We start from the raw sequence: 18,718 nt of genomic DNA on the forward strand, positions 1-18,718 counted from the left end.
CCTCTGCCGTGCTGTAGAGGGCGTGTGTGATAACAGTTGGAAATCTTTGACATATTTTTAGTAGATTTGCGTCAAATTATAGAAAACAGTGTGACAAAAGCAAGTAACACATAATGGATGATCAATTATTGCTAGTGAATCAGAGATCTACTTCCAGGGCGGTTCGTTTTTTGTGGAGTCTGGCGGTTTTCAGATGAATTCTGGCTGGAAAACCGCGACTCTATCTGGCAACGCGGAAGGCGGGTTGTTGGTGGCCGATGACGGTGGTGGTGGTGGTGGTGATGTGGAGTGATGGCCGGCCAGACTGTGGGAGCGATTCTATTTGACTTGGACAACACTCTCATCGAAACGACTAAAGCTGGGGGAGTCGCAATTCAGAAGGTAAGAACAGCGCGAGACCCTCTGGGGTTGATGACGTCACTGACCGCGGCGGGCATCAGTTCTTTGCTGAGCTCACGTGTTCAAAACCAAAACAAAGGCGTCCGAAGGAATCAAAGCAGAACTTTCTGGACTTCACTTCATGGTCCAGTTTGTTGGGAAAAGGTTTGGCTTCTGCCAAACTAATATCTTATTAAAAACGAAGTGAAAGAGGTTTCATTCAAGATCCTCATAGGTTTATCCAACAAATCAGTAAATAATGCTAAGGTTAAAAAAGGATATTAATAAAAATTGTTCTGTTTTTCACTTTGAGGAAACGTTGATGCATATTTTTTGGACATGTAAGTACACTAAAAACAATGTGATAAATTAACAAACCTGATAAAAACTGACATTATACACATTTTACTTTAATATGGAAAAATATCTTATTTGGTTTCGTTAATTATGATAATAAAATTTCATCTCAATTTTATTTATTAAATCTCCTGATTTTATTTACCAAGTATTATATTCACAAGAATAAATTTAGCAATAAAGCTCCCAATTTTGTGATTTACTAGCCCAAATTAGATTTGACTTACATTCCATTTCCCTCAGTACAAACAAAAAAGCGATTAAAACGTGTCATTTTGCTCAGCTTCATAATTTATTTAAGTTTATTTTGTGTCAAAGCGAGAGTTAACATATGTCACTAAACTAAAAAAAATCACAGATGTTAATCGTTTTTTGAGCATTTTAATTTTTTGATGCAGAAATTAATTTTCCAGTGAGAAGAATTTAGTTTTTTTTATTCGCAAATTTACTTTTGTGAATATGAAATTTGGCAATGAAAAACATGTTTATAAAAAAGGAATCACAATCTTTCTGTTCAAAACTTTGAAAACCAAATTAGGTTTTAATAATAAAAAGTTGAAAAAATTCTGTCGGTGATGAATTTGTGGATGTTTTTCCATAATTTCTATGTGAATTCACTAAAAACAGGATGGATGAGAGCATGTTTCTGGCTGAATGAATGAATTCAGTCACTCAGGATGAGCAGCAGAACCACGTCAAATGTTTTGTTCAGTGGCGGATTTAGTAGTTTAGGGGCCTCAGGTGAACAATAAGACGGGGCCCTCTGCAGCGGTTCTATTCATCTGTTTTTATGTTCTGCAGCGGTTCTCTTCATCTGTTTTTATGTTCTGCAGCGGTTCTATTCATCTGTTTTTATGTTCTGCAGCGGTTCTATTCATCTGTTTTTTATCCTTGCCTAGAATGGTAAATGGCGTATACTTACTTATGTAGTACTTATGTAGCGCTTTTCTACCTTCCTCGAAGGCCCAAAGCGCTTTACAGTCACAGACCCATTCACACACTGGCGCCAACCTCCCACCAGAGGCAAGGTGGGGTTCAGCGTCTGGCCCAAGGATACTTCAAAGCATGGGTGTGCAAGCCGGGAATCGAACCTGCAATCTTATAATCATGGGTTGACCGCCCCTACCGCTGCACCACGGATAAAGCCTCCATCAAATAACTTTTCCTCACTGCTCCACCTTTTGACAACACCGATGTCCTCCCCTCATTTCTGAACCCGCTGACTCCCGTTCGGGTCACAGGGCTGTTGTTGGGCTGAGGGCAGGAACGGCCCGGACAGGTCACCAGCCGCCGCACGGCCACACAATAACACACACGGGTATCTAGGATATTTGGAGTCATCAGTTAACCCATGAAGCATGTGTGGCACTGTGGAGGGAAACGGTGTCCAGAGAAAACCGGGGGGGGGGTTGTTTTATGGGACAGTATTGTCTGAACATGATTTTCATATCTGACGTGTTTGTTTTTGAATCCTGCAGACCAGCGAGCTCTTGAGGACGGCGCTCGGCCTTGATGATGCCACCATCAGCAGCATTTGCAACAAATTCAAGCAGAAGCTGCTACAGGAGAACTTTGACCCTTTGAGCGGGCGGCCATTGGATGACACCCGTGTGCGTCACTGGGAGGAGAGCATCGAGGAGACTTTGGGAAGTCTCCCCAGGCGCTCTCTGGGAGCCGAGTGCTATTATTTATGGAAAAAGAGCCGCCTGGACGCTCTCTCTCTTTCTCCTGAAGTGCGTGACCTCTTGCGCCGACTGCGCTGCCGATACAAGTTGTTGCTTCTGACCAACGGGGAAGCTCGGAGTCAACAGGAGAAAGTGGACGCGGTCCAATGCCAGGAGTTCTTTGATGCCATTGTGATAGGGGGGGAGCATGCGGAGCAGAAACCCTCCGTCTCCATCTTCACGCTGTGTTTCAACAGGCTCGGCGTGGAGGCCCGGGAGTGCGTGATGGTGGGGGACTCTCTGGACACGGACATTCAGGGGGGCTTGAACGCTGGAGTGCGAGCGACTGTGTGGGTCAACAGTGGAGAGAGTGATGCGGTGTTAGACGGCTCCGTGAGGCCGCACTTCACCGTCTCCTCTGTTCTGGACCTGCCACGCGTTCTGGACCAACTGGAATAAAGATGTGGCGGTGGAAGCGCGTCAAACTCCCATTCATCTGCAATAATAACCAAATATATAGTCAGGGGGAATAAGCCTAAACCTTGGCATTTGCCCGTGAGAGGCAGCAGCTTGCTGATTGGAATGGAAAACTGTCATTAAGCAGTTTGGGTAAGCATGACTGTAGTGTGTCTGTGGTGAAGTGGCCCAACGTTTGAATCTATGAAGGGTTTAAAAAGAGATACAAGCAGTTTAGCCCTCAGTGGTCTGTGAACCTAGGCGGTTATGCCAGTACCATCAGCTGTTTAATGACGTAGGAATGACCCCCCCCCCCCCCCCCCCCATTGTTTTATTCATAATTTAAGGAGAAGTTTTCAGTTTACAAATGTTTGGTTTTAAACAAGTTTGCATACAGTTCAATGGAGTTTGAGTGGTTTTTAGACATTCTTCAAATGGTTCTGACCTTTTATCTATTGTGGATTCATATATTTTGATCTGGTCATAAAAGACAAACACTAGTTGATCTCATTTTTTGTTCATTTTCCAACTATTCTAAGAAATAAAGAGCTGGACCTTTTATTTCTCTTTGACCACGACAATCGTTGCTTGTATTTGTCTGCGGCTCATCTGTTCCTACAGTACAGACCAAAGGTTTGGACACAGCTTCCCATTCATTTGAATGCGAAGGTGTGTCCAAACTTTTGGTCTGTGCTGTATGTTCGTACTCTGTTTACGCCGACTACGGTGGCCATTTTGGTTCAGTTGTTCTGCTCCCAGGACGGATCATACTCAAACTGAGGAATCAAACCGAATCTCAGTCAATTTGGAAACAAACCGAGACCCCCTCCAAAGACGGGTCCGAGAGTGGTTTCTGGTCCCGGACCAGGGTCTACTTTGGTGTATTCAGACTGAAAATTTCTTTTGGACCATGGTGGAAAACAAACTCTGCTTTACTTTAACCCTTGTGCTATCTTAGATGACCCCACCCTTACATTGACGTGTTCTCCCTACCATGACAAAGGTGGATAAAGGTGGAAAGATTTCATGTCATCCATGGACACCAGTGAAGATCACAATTCATTGAAGAAAAAAGGTTCAGAGCACTGTCTAGTGGGTCTAGATGACCCAACTCCCAATGTTGAAGTGCCTAGGATAGCACAAGGGTTACGCGAACCAAACATCTAAAAAAAAAAACACCCTCAGACCATAGTGGGGTTTTTTTTTAAACGCTAATTGGAGAGCCTGAGTGCTACTAAGTTACTACAGTCTTTCTGGCTAAATGTCTTCTCAAGATTTGACATTGAGGTGTTTTAGGAGGATTTGAAGAGTGACATGAAATTAAAGTTAAGTAAAAGAAAAAGCTATTTGGTTGAAGAATCAGATTACGATTCTTCTAAAAAAAAGCTGAAAATTTTGATAATTGTAAGAGTTGAATAGAAGCAGCTCAATCTAGAAAATTGTATGGACAAAAGAAAAACGGCAGGAGTTCAATAAGAATTCAACTCTCAATTGTGGGCGGGATTGTTGGCATGGAGTGAGCCTGCCTAATTTCCCATCAACCCTTTGTTTACACCTTCCCACTAGCTTACAGCCCCTCACACCAAGCTAACATTAGCAGTGCAACAAAAATGTCCATCAATATCAGATCTGTCCACCTGTCCAGTTCTAATCCAGATTCTAGCTCAGACCAAGAAAACAAAGACGTTCATGGATAATGATCAGAATGGAGCAGAGCAGGAAGACTGTGACCTGCCAATTGCAGGTTTTACATTACAGCTAGAAGAGTTTTCAAATGGCATTTTGTCATCTGCTCCTGATTCATAACAAACTGAATAAAGAAGTTATCATAAGGTGCTGTTGAAAACATCCTTTTTCTAGCAGGGGTAAAGATGGAGGCAACATTGACCCGGGATGTCCTCAAAGGCTGAACACACCTGATCCAGGTGGCTGTAAGGGAACGACAGCTGGAACCGCACTGGGGTGTCTGCCCTCGCTTAACAAAGACTTCTGTTACAAATAGATTCCAGACGATTGACACGCTTTTGACAAATTCCTTTTTCCAGATCTTTCCTTGTGGTCATCCAGTGTTAAGAGCAGGAATAGAGACGTTCCTCTGTTCTCTCACTATCCTGTGGGGAATACAGACTCTTGGGAACATTCTTCTTCCAATGGGATGTCACTGTGTGGCACCTTTTATTAAAACCTTTTCATGTGAATTAATGGTTCAGTTCCAACATGAGCCTAAACGGCTCTAAAAGGATAATCATTTAAAAAAAGGATATAAACAAAGTGAGATTTGTAAAACTGCTACAAGCTCCAGCGTTTACATTTCTACCCTTCGATCAACGTGAATCTGCGTATTCTGCTTTGCTCTGATATGTAAGAATTCTACACATATCGGGGAAAAGCCACTTTGGATCGTTCCTGTTTTGAGGGGACGTAAACTTCCGGTTCCGGACTTCCGGTTCTGGCTAGTGATGTCTTGCCGCCATGTTGTCCACAACCAGGTCCTCTTGGCTTTATTGGGAAGAACCTGATGGCGGTCATCAGAACTGACACCCCGTCACAATGAACACTTATGAATTTACGGGATTTGAACTCTGAACTGCATCAAGCAAAGTTCTGATAACAGCATGGTTTTACAGAACTGATTCAGTAGAATTTGACTGAAATGTTTCAAAACCACAGCTAAGGCTTTAAGGCACGTATGTATCCTGCAGCACGTCACTTAACCTCAAGTTTTACTTTGATGTTCATCGCTGCCAGTTCAGCTACAAAGTAGCGGAAGACGTAAGGAACAGACACGGCGTTGATGGAGTCACTTTTGCCACAAAGCGTGCAGAGGGTCTTTCGGTGGCGCATGGCTGACCAGCAGGGCGGAGGCTTCTCCAGCAGCGGGGACAGGAGGCTGCCGCAGTCCACGCACATCTGAGCCTCTGAGCGGTCGGAGCAGTTGAAAAGACGATCGTGAAGGAGGAAGGAGGAGCCATGGGCCAGCAGGGCGTCACGCTCCATCTCTCCAAAGCGGATGCCTCCCTGAATGTTCCTTCCTCCAACGGGCTGGTTGGTGACCTTGTCCCGCGCTCCGGTGGTCCTGACTTGAAATTTGTCAGAGACCATGTGACGCAGCCGCTGGTAGTAGACCACACCGATGAAGATGTCTGCCTCCAGCTCCCGACCGCTCACTCCACTGTAGAGCCGCTCTGTCCCGTAGTAGTTGTACCCCCCCGCCCGGAGCAATTCCCCAAAGTGATCCAGCGCAGAGTTCTCCTCAGAGAAGGTGAAGGGTGTGGCGTCGTGGCTCCGACCATGAAGGGCGGCAGACTTGCCCGCCATGCTCTCGATCAGCATCCCGATGGTCATTCGAGACGGGAAGCCGTGGGGGTTGAACAAGATGTCGGGGGTCATGCCGCTCTCCGTGAAGGGCATGTCCTCAGCGGGCCACAAGCGGCTCAGGATGCCCTTCTGCCCGTGGCGGCTGGCAAACTTGTCACCAATTGTGGGGTTTCGTGGCACTCGGGTGGTAATGCAGATGCGTTTGAACTGGCCTGAGCCGCTGTCGTTGCTGCATATCTTGATGTTGTCCACCACACAGGCCTCCTGGCTTCTACAAACCACACAGAATGGCTTTCACTTCCACTGAGACAAAACATGAAGGGAGCAGAGATTTTTGCCGCTTACTTGTAAAAGTGGACGCAGCTTTGTCCCGTGTTGAGGTTGATGTAGCTGTAAAAGGGGTCACCATACTGAAGCACCGATCCGACACGAGGGAGCCCATCAGCATCGAGCTTGTCGTTTACTTTGGGGTCCCCTGGCTTGGTCCCAAACACCACAGCATCTTCCCCCCTCACTTTGTCTGCAAGGTCCACCAATTCTGTCTTGTAGATGCTCCCATGTGCAAAGCCTCTCTCCCACGATGACTTGTTCACAATCTAGTAAGATCAAAGAACGTCAGAATGTAGAGACCCACTCTGAACATCTATTTTCAAAGCATTCCAGGTGGTCTTCAGACTAGGAGGAAGTCATTTTTAGCCTAAATCTAAAAACCAAAGACCAGCAGGAGTTCATCAGAAATTCACCCTGAAGTTGTGGGCGGGACCGCTGGCATAGAGTGACCCTTCCTCCATTTCCCATCATGCCTTTGTTTACACCATCTCAGGCAAACCAATTCCCGTCACAACCCCTAACTAACATTATCAGAGAAACAAAAATGTCGACCAATATCAGAGCTATCCAGCCGTACAGTTTAGAGCCAGATTCCAGCTCAGACGAGGAAAATAAAGACGTTCATGGATCTATCTGTAAGAGGATGATCAGAATGGAGTAGCATCCCTACTGGGAATGCTTTGAAAATAGCTCAAAAGATGATCAAATCCCATCTGTAGAAATGTAAAAACTATTGTGTTGAATTCACCATAGCATCTTCCATGTCGTAGCCGGTGTAGGATATGACGGCGACGATGGCGTTTGTGCCGCTTGGATAGTTGTCCAGATTGTAGTGATCGTACATGTAGGGCCTGACGAGGGCGCTCTGTGGCGTCTGTAGTCGGTACAGCTTATTGTCCGAGCGATCCATAAACGAGTGTAGAGGGAAGCCCATCGTTTGTTTACCTGAAACAAACAGTTTAGGGTCAACAATTTCAGGACTTTGGACTCCAAATTGGTGTTAGCCTTCAATGAACATTTCTGATCCCACCCACTTACCCATCTGACACTGGTACATGTTTCTAGGACTCTGGTTGTGGTCTGAGAAAGGGATGAAGTTTGCCACCACGCTCAGCATACTGTGAGGGAAGAGCTCCTGGTGTGTGGTAACTCCTGCTTCAATCTCCTCTTCTAAAATTCCAACATTGGTGTAAAGCTACGGCAGAAAAGTAAACCCGTTTTACTTGGACAGCTGTCCTCCGATGACCGTCTCGATGGCAAGAATGTCTTTCAACGTGCACCAGCTAAACATATACCTGCTCAAAGGTGCCAATGAACTCCTGTTTGCCAAGAGCCAGGTTTTGAACGGGCCGCATCATCCGGCAAGGTGTTGTGAAGAGGAACAGACCTGGATACAAGCTGGCTTTTCCAGTTTTAGGAACCAGGACGATCTCAGTCCAGGGAGGAACCTTCCTCTCCCTCAGCACCTGCACACACGTTAGTCATCAGGTTTCTGCTTCCAAGGTCACTACTTGTCTAACATCCTTCTCGTACCTTGAACCTCCGCATTGCATCAACAACAGCTGGAGCCAAGTCGGTCTCCACCCAGCCAACAACAGAGCCATCCAACACCACAGGGTAGCAGTCAGAGAAGGCCTGAGCAGGAGTACCATCCACCGGAGTAACACCTCACACACCGAAAACAGGACCATTTCCATTTTCAGCCGCTGAGGAGCAATGTGCACTTTGTAAAAATGTTTGGAGCTTACCGAGGGAACAGAGCAGTGCAGGCAGCGACGTGGTGGGACTGGATGCTGCCACCACCTCACAGCTGGCAGTCATGTGGTTCATGAGTCCACAAGGCTCTCCGTCTGGAGTGTGGACGGGACACAGGAAGCCCCAGGACTCGGGCAGCAGCTTACGGACTGAGGTGGTCCTCATCTTGGCGAACGCTGCTCCTCTGTGCACACAGCGGAAGTGAGAAAGGTAGCGGATGAAGTTCAGCTTGTCAGCGACAACGCAGAGGCCCGAGTTCTGCAGCATGCCGAGACCTGTGAAAGAAAACATTTAGAACAAAGCAACTATTGAAGTTTAAAAATATATATATAAAGAGTGTGGATATGCACCCGTCTTAGAATTTAGGTTTCCAGTAGCCAAGAGATATTCAAAAGGTTTGGTGACATCAGAGCCCATGTTCAGCATCTTTATGACATTTTCTGTGCTCCATCCCCTTGCAAACACTTTGGATCCTCTTTTGTCAAAGGACAGCTTCACAGACACCAGCCATGCAGTCATTCTCTCCTGCAGTGTTAAAGACGAGGAACATGAAACTAGAACTTTAAGATTTAAAAGTCAAGGTCATAACATTTACAGTACAGCCTTCCCTCATGTATCCCGGGGGGATACGCTCTAAAAATAGAAAAAAAGAGAGACCAGGATTTCAGAATAAAAACAAAGATCTGATCGCGATTAAATATTTATGAAAATTTGGCAAAACTGAACACTTTCTGTCCAGAAGACACAACACAGAGGAGATTCATTGACAAGGTCTGTAGCCAATTAGAGAACTAGACTGAGTGGCCCCTCCCCCTGGCGTTCCAAACAGGAAGTAGCTTCTGACTCCAAGAATCTAAAATGAAAAGCTGTTACTCAGTCATTCTGTTGGTCCAAATAATCCTTCTTTGTCTGTAAAATTTTTTTTAAAACATTTTCTTGACAATCCTATTTTTTTCCCATATTTTTGTTGTAGCGCAACTTTTTCAAGTTATAAACTGACCAATCACATGACTTAATAAGAGTGGGTGGTTCCACATTGAACGGTCGAAGCATTTGATTGACAGATTCTCCCAAGCCTGCTTTCAGTGGTAAGGGTGTGGTCTTCTAACAAGCTTACTCCTAATTGGTGAGAGTGGTTGCCATAGAAGCGTATCATGAAAACAAGGGCGTCTGAACTGACTTCATTTCTAAATGGGTGACGTCACTCAGTCCAGTTCTCAGATACAGTCCATGTTTAGGTCGCAGAACACAGGAGAAAACTCCACACCAACGAGTTACCTTCAGAAACATGAGGTAGAGCTGGCCAGGGGTGAGTACTTCCTGACACATGATGCTGTCTGGGTTTTCCTCCATGCATTCCTGCTTGGCGTGGCTGAAAAGCTTCCGGCTCATCAGACACAGGAGGTAAAACTTCTCCGTGTCCGACTTCAGGTGGATACAAATGCATTCACTGCACAGAAATAGGTTATTTCCAGTTTTTAAAAACTAGGTTCTTTAGTATGTAGTGCTTTGAATCTCCATAAAAAAGATTTTAAACTGCCTGATGGGCTTACTTTAGCAGAATGTTGGCACACTGCTCATTGGTGTACCACTCTGGGAGGTTTAACTTGACCCTGAAGCGCTCTCCCAGGTAAGTGAGCACCTTACTGCGGGTGGTGCATCCCTCTTCCATAACCACACGCAGCATCTCCGACACGCAGGTCTTGTAGAAAGAATTGTCCTCGCGTCCTTTAATCAGCTCCTGGTAAATCTGGAAGTCTGTGAAGTCGACAAGGGCCTGAGGAGCACGTCAGACCCCCAGATGATTACACATCAGCTGGTCATCAGGGTATCTCTGCTCGTTTACTCGGATACCTTTAGTGCAAACCCCAAGGGAAGAAAGAAGAGCTCCTTCTGGTAGATGAAGTTGAGCATCACAGTTCCGTTCTCCAGATAATGGAGGTTCAGGTTGATCGCTGTGTGGTCATCCTTTACACAACGCATGGAGACTCCTGAGAAACCACGAAAAAAATGAGGCAGTAGAGTCTACAGATAATTTACCTGGAGGCATTGTACACACTAAGTCAGATATGTACCATACTGAGTGTATCCCTGCCCCCTGCTCTTCCATTTTGGTCTGGACATGGCAATAGGATAGTTCCTCCTTGGCATTATCAACATGCGGACCACCTTCTCGATTCCATTCACAATGAAATAACCTCCCATCTCCTGTGAAAAAACAAAACAAAGTTTGCACATTTTTCATCAACTGGAATGTGTTCGACCAACTGCTGCACTGCTTGCCACGGCGGCGCCCACCTCTGCTTCTTCGTGATGCTTCACCAGCTCTTTAGGAGACATGCCATGCAGGTTACACAGCCTGGACTTCACCATAATGGGCACCTGACCCAGAGACTGCTTAATAATGCCTTTGGGAACGCCGTTAATCGCCCAGCTGATGTCTGCCTGCAACCAGAGAATACAGATTATAATAAATATAGACCAGTTGATCTAAAGTACTTGTTACTGTGCCTGTCATAGTTTCCTTAAACACTGTAAAGAAAAAGACAAAGATTTGGAAATGACAGGGTCTCACCACCAGCTTTCCTTTGTAGGAGCATCTTCTGCCTCTGCATTCTGCTGGAAACACCTTGGTCTCTCTGCAGATGCTTCCTTTGGCCACTGCTGGGCTGTAGATGGCGGCTTCCACAAATGACAGGCTGATTTGGTCATTTTTGGACATGAACTCCAAGGGAGGGATGGCCTATTAATACAAACAATGTCACAATGAATTTTACAAACATGTCTTCACCACCATAAACAGCAGGAGGACAGGAAGCAACACATCTGGCACAAATATTCCTCTCACCTTTTCAGTTAAGCCTGAATGGATCAGCACGTTTAATTCTGTATTTTAAAGTAGAAATACAAATCTACTTTGTAACTGATTGAAATAACTGTAGTTAGCACTTGGTGTGTAAATATTTGCTTTGTTTACTCAATGCCTTTAACTTTGTATTTATATCTAAACACTTTTCTATACATTTAGAAAATGTGTAGACTCTTTACAGACCCAGTCCGATCATCTGTTGTAAAGGTTTCTTAGGACATAGTTTCTGCAGAGCGGCAAGAGTTTATTAGAAATTCATCAAGTGGATGTATCAGAATGGAACAGACCAGGGTGACTGTGTCCCGCCCAGTGTATTTTCCACATTACAAATAAACTCTTTATTAGCTCTGATTCACAACTTGAATAAAGAAATACCCAGAAATGCAGTTTTGAGGTTTCTTTCTTCAAGTCCTCCTCTATGGAGGACATAAAGTCTCCCACAAGCATACATAGTCCTGGGAGAGTTTTGGCATAAATGCAGCTCCACAAGAACAGGTTAAAAATACCAAAAAACGCCATTTTCCTTAGAGTGGGCTTTAATGCAGTAGAAGCTCCTCCTGGTATAGATAGTTGTTTTAACTTAACAGCCAAAAAAAATTACAATGGAATCATGTTTCACTCTTTCCTTAATAACACTTCAAATGTTCAAAAAAAGTGAACGGTGACATATTTTAAGACAAATATGTTTTTTTTTTTAATTATTGACCATTGATAGATTTAAAAAACTATTTTTTTCTTTGGTGTTTATCATTTGGTCAATGGGGCGATCACATCTCATCACACCTCGTTTATCTGTTTTTACACACAACATGAATTTAGAAACGATTAGCTGTAACTTTAGAATGAGGGCTGAACTTTCAACACTCATGGTTGGAGCAGGTTCGCACTGAGTCTGACCTGCACGGCCCGGATCAGTCCATCAGTAACAGCCTGGTCGAAGGACTCGATGTGAGCTTTGGTCAGATCCTGGATGGCCGCGTGCTGCTGATCTGTTAGTTTACCAAAACCTCCGTCGGTTAAGTTCTTCAAACTCGGACCTTTCGGCAGACGACTCCATTCGGCTGAAGAACCCATGCTGGACGTTCAGCAGCAAACAGAGGAAACCACATGAGGAAACACGTGTCTGCAGGAGGAAACAGACTTCTTCTTCGGAGGTTTTACAGTCATCCTGCTGTTGAGCGCCACCTAGTGGTTTAGTTTAACCTTGTTTTCAAACGCCAAGCAAGACAAACTATTTCATGTTCAACAAGCACCAAAAGACAAATAAATAAACATTTTAAAACAAATCTTTTGATACAAATTAACCACCTTCATGAAGGTATAAATCTGAAAAACATAGCTGAATTTCAAATCAAAAGTTTAGTACTAAAGAAATCTCATTGACAGATCATAAAACCTTTCGTCGCACATTAGTTTAAAAGTAAATAAAAAAAAAAAAATCCCAGTCTTCTAGAAAGAGAAAAGGAAACAAAAATGCCTTGAATCATTTATGGTCAACATTGGTGTTAATGCACTATTAATACAAGCAGAATTATATACATACAGAAGCAATGTGGCACTAACATAAAATAAAATAAAAATTAAAATAAAACAAAAAGGTTTTCTTTGGGGGAATAAAAGACAAAAATAAAAAGACATCTTCCTGATGAGGACTTTTGCGTTTGACAATGGATGTGGATGTCCTTTAAAGAGCTAATTTGGACCGGAGGCAAACGGTTTCATGTGGTTACTCCTCACCTTCTATTATTTTTCACTAAAAGGAAACCAAAAAAAAAGAGGTATATCTCTTTATTCAAATAAAACTATATATTTTTTATGTGTCCTTGAAAACCACTTTAAATTTATTAAAATATTTCTTGTGAAAGAACTATTTCTTACATATAAGACAGAAGACATAAAACATGTCCATCCTATAAAGAGCTACATAAAAGTTAGGTCTACTTTGGTGAGCCATCATCCTCAATACTCCTGGAAACCTGAGCACTCATGAATTCATTAAGATCCCATAGGAAAAATAGTCTAAATGAGGACCTTTCAATGGATGTCCCCGGTCTTCGCCCACCAGGATAGGCCCTGTGACCCCAAAAGGGACAAAACAGTTTAGAAGATGCCAGTTTGTTATTTTGTGTTTAAACTTTCATTCATAATTAATGTCACCAAAGCTTTGGACTACCACTCCTGGAAAATCTCTAAACTGTTTTTACTAAAAGTTATCCTACAGCATTCTAAAGCTTTTGGGGGGATTTTCAATTGACCCCAAATCATATTTTCTTCTTTAAATGTCACTGTTGCTCAATAACTGTTCTTTGATATTCCTCGTTTTTCTGTTCTAGTCTACAGTGTTATCCCGTTGCCGTCAAATAAAGTTTTTGTGAAATGAAGAAAAAAAGGCACATGACGTCATGACGCTGTCACGCACGCCGTTTGTCGTAACTTCCTGTTTCCGCCCAGTCGTCTGAAGCAGGGGAGTTTGTTTACGTTGCTCAGCTGCTGGTGGTAGACAGACACCGGCACCGCATGCCGTCGCGAGCGACCCTCCGCCGCCGCCGCCGCCGCACCGTGGCGCCATGCTGCTGTTCCAGTTCCCAGAGGAAGTCCTCCACTGCATCTTCTGTCACCTGGACTACAAATCCCTCGGTCGCCTCTGTCAAGTTTGTAAAGCATTCAACGAGTTTGTGAACAGGGACGCAGTGTGGAAGAAGATAGCCAGAGGTCTGCTAAATACCGGGATTACTTGGAACGGCACGGATATGTAAGTACACGATAACTGTGATCTGACATCTATGATGAGCTCTGCGGACCTGAGAGTTTACACACATCTACTACAGTACAGACCAAAAGTTTGGACACTCCTTCTCATTCAAAGAGTTTTCTTTATTTTCATGACTATGAATTGTAGATTCACACTGACTGAAGGCATCACAACTGTGAATAAACACATGTGGAATTATTTACATCAGTGTTTTTCAAATGTTTTTTTTTTTTTTTTGAGCCAAGGTACACTTTAACCTTGACAAAAATCCCGCGGCACACCAGCATCCAAAAATGAAAAAAGGAGAAACTGTATGGATGCACAGTCCCTCTGCAATCTCACGTACATTTTTGTGATATTAATTGTGGCAGAAAAAGCTGGAAGTTGCAGCTGTTTTTTTGTAATAAAAGTTAAGTTAGTTTTCTGTAATATTTTTCAACTAAATTATTTAGCATTTTACCCTGGTAGTTGTTTTTCCCTCCAGTTTATTAACATCCAATTTTATGTAACTTCACAAAAAAACAGATATATTCTTTCGAAATAGTCATTTATTATAATTTTTTTATATTTATTTCAATATTGGTGTAAAGGCAACATCATGCTTTGTGGCTTTTTGTCTGCTAAGGTGGGAAGACAACGAGTGCATGTAAAGGAACCAAGAAATGGGGCTATGTGTGGCAAGATTTAGAAGAAAACCTCCTTCCATCAGTGAGAGCATTGAATATGAAACATGACTGGATCCTTCAATGATCCCAAACACATCACCCGGGCAACCAGGGAGCGGCTCCATGAGAAGCACCTGCATTGCTCTAGTCAGTCTGCAGATCTCAGCCCCATAGAAAATCTTTGGAGAGAGTCCCAAAATATCACTGCTCTAGAGGAGATCTGCATGAGGGAAGGGACCAAAATACCAGCTACAATCCTTATAAATCTACACGAAAAGTTTGACCTTTGACCTCTCCCATCAAAGGGTTAAAAACAAAGTTTTTAGAGAAACAGCGAATCTAACGGCTGTAAGAACATAAAAAGTATGAAAATGCTTTGGGTGAGTTCTAACAGAAGATAACATATAGTACAGAAATAAACGTATCTTTTCATGATCGCTTACCAAGACCCCCACAGGCACAAGAATTCTGTGTGAAGGTAAAGTCATAATAAACATTGAGATCGAAACATTAATAAAGGGGCTTTGTTTTATTTGAACATTAAAACAACACCAAGAACACTGGAAACTCTGTACAGGAAATAATTCTGGTTTATGTGAGGCCGTTGATTTGTAGAGCTTTACATAAAACATAAAAAAAACTTTAAAGAAATGGTGAAGGTGTAATCATTAAAATAAAGAAAAGTTAAAAAGAACTGCATTTAAAGCCTATAATAACAATATGGACGTAAACCTTTGAAAACAAAGGGATCAAATGCTGGGAACAGGTGGATTTAAATAATTGAGTGTTTCAGCTGATCTCATTCTAGTCAAGAACGGATCACACTGTACTGATTACAAAAGGGGTTTATTCAGACATACCTCTGGTTTGTCAGTAGATTCATAACCCCTCTTGTTAAAGTAAAATATGTCCAACACAAGAGGCCCTCAGCTCTCATCTGTCTGCCCAGCTGTTGGACAGGACATGTTAAAAACAAGTGTCTATTTGAATGATTTTAAAGCTAAAACGTAACTGAAGATTGAAATATAGATCTGTCATGGCGTGTAATCAATCATCCGGGTCATTTTATTAGTCCTTTGACATTTACCAGTTCAATGTAGATGTTTTGATGGGTTGAAGGGTGTTTACTTCTAGAATGACTGTCAGTGTTCCTCTCTTTGTTCCTGCAGATATCCTCACATCCCTCTCAAGGAAAGAGTCAAGACAGCTCAAAACTGGGGAAACGGAGCCTGCAAAAGGTTCATTCCTCTCAAATGGAAAACCAAGTGTGTGAGCCAGCTGACTAACATTTTAACTTAACATTTTAGCTTTCTCTTTAAGTTCTCAAATGACTTATGTTGTAAAGGTAGCTTTCTGCACATTTGCAACATTCTGAGGAATGTTAACTCTATTTATCTTGATATTCTGTTCCCAGATTGTTGCCATGGTTGCAGCTGGATGGAGATGTACTCTTTCTATCTCAGGCCACCAATATTGGGCTGTATCGCCTTCACCGCGACTCCAGAAGGCTTCAGCAAACTGCATTTAAAATTTACTCTGGACATAAGGGGGATGTCTGCTGCTTTGCCCTCACCGACTCCCATCTGATCAGCGGAGGAAGGTAGATGTCACATCATTGGTCTTTGTCAAATATTAGTCAGTAGCCATTTGCTCTGTAATTAACGCTTTAACACTAGAGATGTTGCCAACAACACCTAAACAATTCACGCTGGTTGACGTACCATAAATCCTGGAGCGTTTATCGATGCGGCCTACGTGAATCAACCGATTCTGATGTGGAGAAAAGCAAACTTTCATCCCAGCTTTGGTCCATTATGCATAACACATTTTAAACTAGTTTTTTAATGAAATAAGCCAAATGTAATTAGTACTGGAAAATACCATCTGGACTGAGACATGGTAGTTTATTTTACTATAACATAAAAAGGACCAAGTGCATCAGCGTACAACACACATGTGATGTCATCAAACACGGATCAGTCCATCATTCCAGTCCAATGTGTGGACAGACTTTGAATAAAGTCAAGTGACCATCCAGTGTCTAGAATGTTCTAAGAATGTTCCCTTTGGATTCTTTGGATGTGGAAAAACAACAGTGGTGAACTTTAGGAAACTAACATGTGAATGGATTTGACATTCATTCTAGTTTACTTGTTTGTTTGACACAGATTTCATTTCCACTTGATGATCTGGAAGAAATCCAAGAATCTGGAAAACTTCACTGTTCAGTAGCAGGAATTTCTGTCTGAGTCTCACTGCTGGAAGTTTGGATGAAGATGATCTGGATCCATTTATGTCAGAGAATCTGATCGTTTAAAACAGGGGTCTCAAACCTGCGACCCGAGGGCTATTTGCAGCCCCCAACACAATGTTTTGCGGCCCCTGCCTTGATATGGAAGTTTATTGCTAGTGCGTCCCGCCAGTTTCTTTATGATACTTATTCAGTGTTGTGTGTGAAACTGACGAACCAACCAATCACAGTGGGGTATATGACTCTTGGGGGCGTGACATTGACTGGGCTTGAAGCAGGAAAACATTTAAGGCAGGAAACCTGACAGGCCCCTCCCAGGGAATTCCTTTACTTTCCTTTTTAGAAAGTGTATATTCGCTCGTAATTTTCTAAATACATGCAGTCCGTGCTGCACTTTTTTCTGGGTCGCATGGATCCGAAGGAAGGTTAAGGTTTACGTTATGGTTATGGTTAGACGCGCGGCGGCGTATTAACCCTAACCAAACGGTTCCTGAGGACGGCTGTGACTGCAGCTCACCGCTGCCCCATGGGCATGGGATGCTTCAACATTAAACACGTGCGAGCGACAGCAAGATTTAGTCTTAGAGACACTTAAAATACGTGGGGGCAAAACAACGATAGACGTGTTTGAGATGAACCAGCGTTTCGCCAGGATCGATCAGATCAGGCGGCTGCAGGTGGGGAAAGGCGGTGAGATGAAGGTGAACGCTGAGCTGCAGCGAGACTGAAGGAGAACTGAAGCTGGAGTTGTCCTTAACATTCAATTGAGTTTTAATGTTCCTCTCCCTCTTAGTATGATCTGTGTTATTACATCTTTTAGAATTATTTGATTGTTTTGTAATGTATGTAGCCTATGTTTTTTATCAATAGGTTTTTTTAATTGATTTTAATTGATAACTTCAACTACAAGAACTGTCAGGACACCGTTTCCCACAGTGCATTGTTTTGAAGTCATACAGGCGGCTCGCAGTCAGTGCAGTACTAAGTTTTCAGCTGCAGATTGGCGCTTTTGCTCGCACCTCTTTCTCGTGATATTTATGTGATGATTGACAGGTGATGTTGGACCAAAAACATACGTCACACACCAAGTGATCTGTGCAGCATTAGGTCCACCTGGGCTGGGTGATCTCAGACACGCTTATTGTGCATCTTAGTTGCACCTATTTGGTGTGGCCAACATGAATTTCCATCAGTTTTGGAGCCTTTCTCTGATCTCTGGTATGTGTAAAGCTTTTTCTGATCCCAAATGAACAGCACCCGTTCTTTTATGAACCACAGTTTGAATTCAACTATGAACATGTAGGAGTGGGTGACCAGCTACTCTAATAAAACTTATGACCGGGGTTTAAATGTGCAAAAGTCATAAGAAAGAAAATCAAAAAATGGTCACTGACTTTTGTTTCTCCTTTACTGATTAGTGGTTTAAAGAGAAACATAAAAAAAAAAGTTGCACCGAGCAAAAAGAGATAATTGCCGCGAAGCAAATGAAAAGTTGTAAAAGTTTGATTAATACAAAAGCACCATCATTTGCAATACAATGATACAGCAAATGTGTAGAAAAAAAATCACAATCAATGCACACCGATAATAACAAATTTCAAACGTGCAAGATAACTGTGATGCACAGCAAACTCGGTCGGATACGGCACAAACATAGAAATCCCGTCCATGAGTGTGAACTGATGGAAGTGACTTTGACAAAACGACAAACAAAATAGAAGAGATGATTACCGGTAATCAATCATGCCGAGAGAGGACAAACAAAACACCAAAACAGAAACTTAAACAGGACAGGGGGGCACAGTATTCCAACACTAAAAACAGAAGACACATCATATTAAAATATTTCTGATAAAAAATACTTATATGCGTATATACCTGGTGCGTCGCAAAACCTCACTCCCGGTCCATGAAATCCCCGGT

The 18,718-nt window shown here is 43.0% G+C and overlaps 3 protein-coding genes across 4 annotated transcripts in view; 2 read left to right on the forward strand and 1 right to left on the reverse strand.

The window, feature by feature from the left end:
• The first annotated feature begins 219 nt into the window (after positions 1 to 219).
• Positions 220 to 3,427, forward strand: nanp (N-acetylneuraminic acid phosphatase). Its single transcript, XM_004076890.5, has 2 exons — positions 220 to 381; positions 2,214 to 3,427. Exons 1-2 carry the CDS (start codon positions 292 to 294, stop codon positions 2,856 to 2,858), a joined length of 735 nt encoding a protein of 244 aa, XP_004076938.1. The 5' UTR covers positions 220 to 291; the 3' UTR covers positions 2,859 to 3,427.
• A 1,567-nt stretch (positions 3,428 to 4,994) lies between these two features.
• On the reverse strand, positions 4,995 to 12,305 carry polr1b (RNA polymerase I subunit B). The gene is made up of 15 exons (XM_004076892.5): positions 12,025 to 12,305; positions 10,834 to 11,001; positions 10,557 to 10,703; positions 10,334 to 10,466; positions 10,113 to 10,249; positions 9,812 to 10,035; positions 9,537 to 9,708; positions 8,609 to 8,783; positions 8,252 to 8,533; positions 8,037 to 8,170; positions 7,799 to 7,969; positions 7,542 to 7,698; positions 7,252 to 7,448; positions 6,519 to 6,769; positions 4,995 to 6,444 (listed from the first exon to the last, which is right to left on the reverse strand). The coding sequence occupies exons 1-15, from the start codon at positions 12,199 to 12,201 to the stop codon at positions 5,562 to 5,564; spliced, it is 3,408 nt and encodes a 1,135-aa protein (XP_004076940.1). The 5' UTR covers positions 12,202 to 12,305; the 3' UTR covers positions 4,995 to 5,561.
• Positions 12,306 to 13,515: 1,210 nt separating this feature from the next.
• Positions 13,516 to 18,718, forward strand: part of fbxw4 (F-box and WD repeat domain containing 4) — a 49,606-nt gene continuing 44,403 nt past the window's right edge. Inside the window, exons 1-3 of one of the 2 annotated variants that reach the window (XM_023963457.2) lie at positions 13,516 to 13,879; positions 15,714 to 15,809; positions 15,959 to 16,144. In XM_023963457.2, coding sequence (XP_023819225.1) covers positions 13,695 to 13,879; positions 15,714 to 15,809; positions 15,959 to 16,144 — 467 coding nt within the window. In that variant the 5' untranslated portion in view covers positions 13,516 to 13,694. The remainder of the gene's footprint in view (positions 13,880 to 15,713; positions 15,810 to 15,958; positions 16,145 to 18,718) is intronic. The other variant, XM_078932463.1, reaches the window with a different exon arrangement.

The sequence above is a fragment of the Oryzias latipes genome, chromosome 15 (assembly GCF_053564925.1).
Source record: "Oryzias latipes strain Hd-rR chromosome 15, Olatipes_Hd-rR_3.1".
NCBI lineage: Eukaryota > Metazoa > Chordata > Actinopteri > Beloniformes > Adrianichthyidae > Oryzias > Oryzias latipes.

What these genes read in the sequence shown, in the direction of transcription:
- polr1b (XM_004076892.5), bottom strand. Translation starts at nt 12,201, where the DNA reads ATGGGTTCTTCAGCCGAATGGAGTCGTCTGCCGAAAGGTCCGAGTTTG. An exon ending in AGCATCACGAAGAAGCAGAG is followed by an intron (nt 10,467 to 10,556) that starts GTGGGCGCCGCC and finishes GTTTTTTCACAG; the next exon opens with GAGATGGGAGGTTATTTCAT. An exon ending in GCAGGGATACACTCAGTATG is followed by an intron (nt 10,250 to 10,333) that starts GTACATATCTGA and finishes GTGGTTTCTCAG; the next exon opens with GAGTCTCCATGCGTTGTGTA.
- nanp (XM_004076890.5), top strand. Translation starts at nt 292, where the DNA reads ATGGCCGGCCAGACTGTGGGAGCGATTCTATTTGACTTGGACAACACT. An exon ending in GGGGAGTCGCAATTCAGAAG is followed by an intron (nt 382 to 2,213) that starts GTAAGAACAGCG and finishes TGAATCCTGCAG; the next exon opens with ACCAGCGAGCTCTTGAGGAC.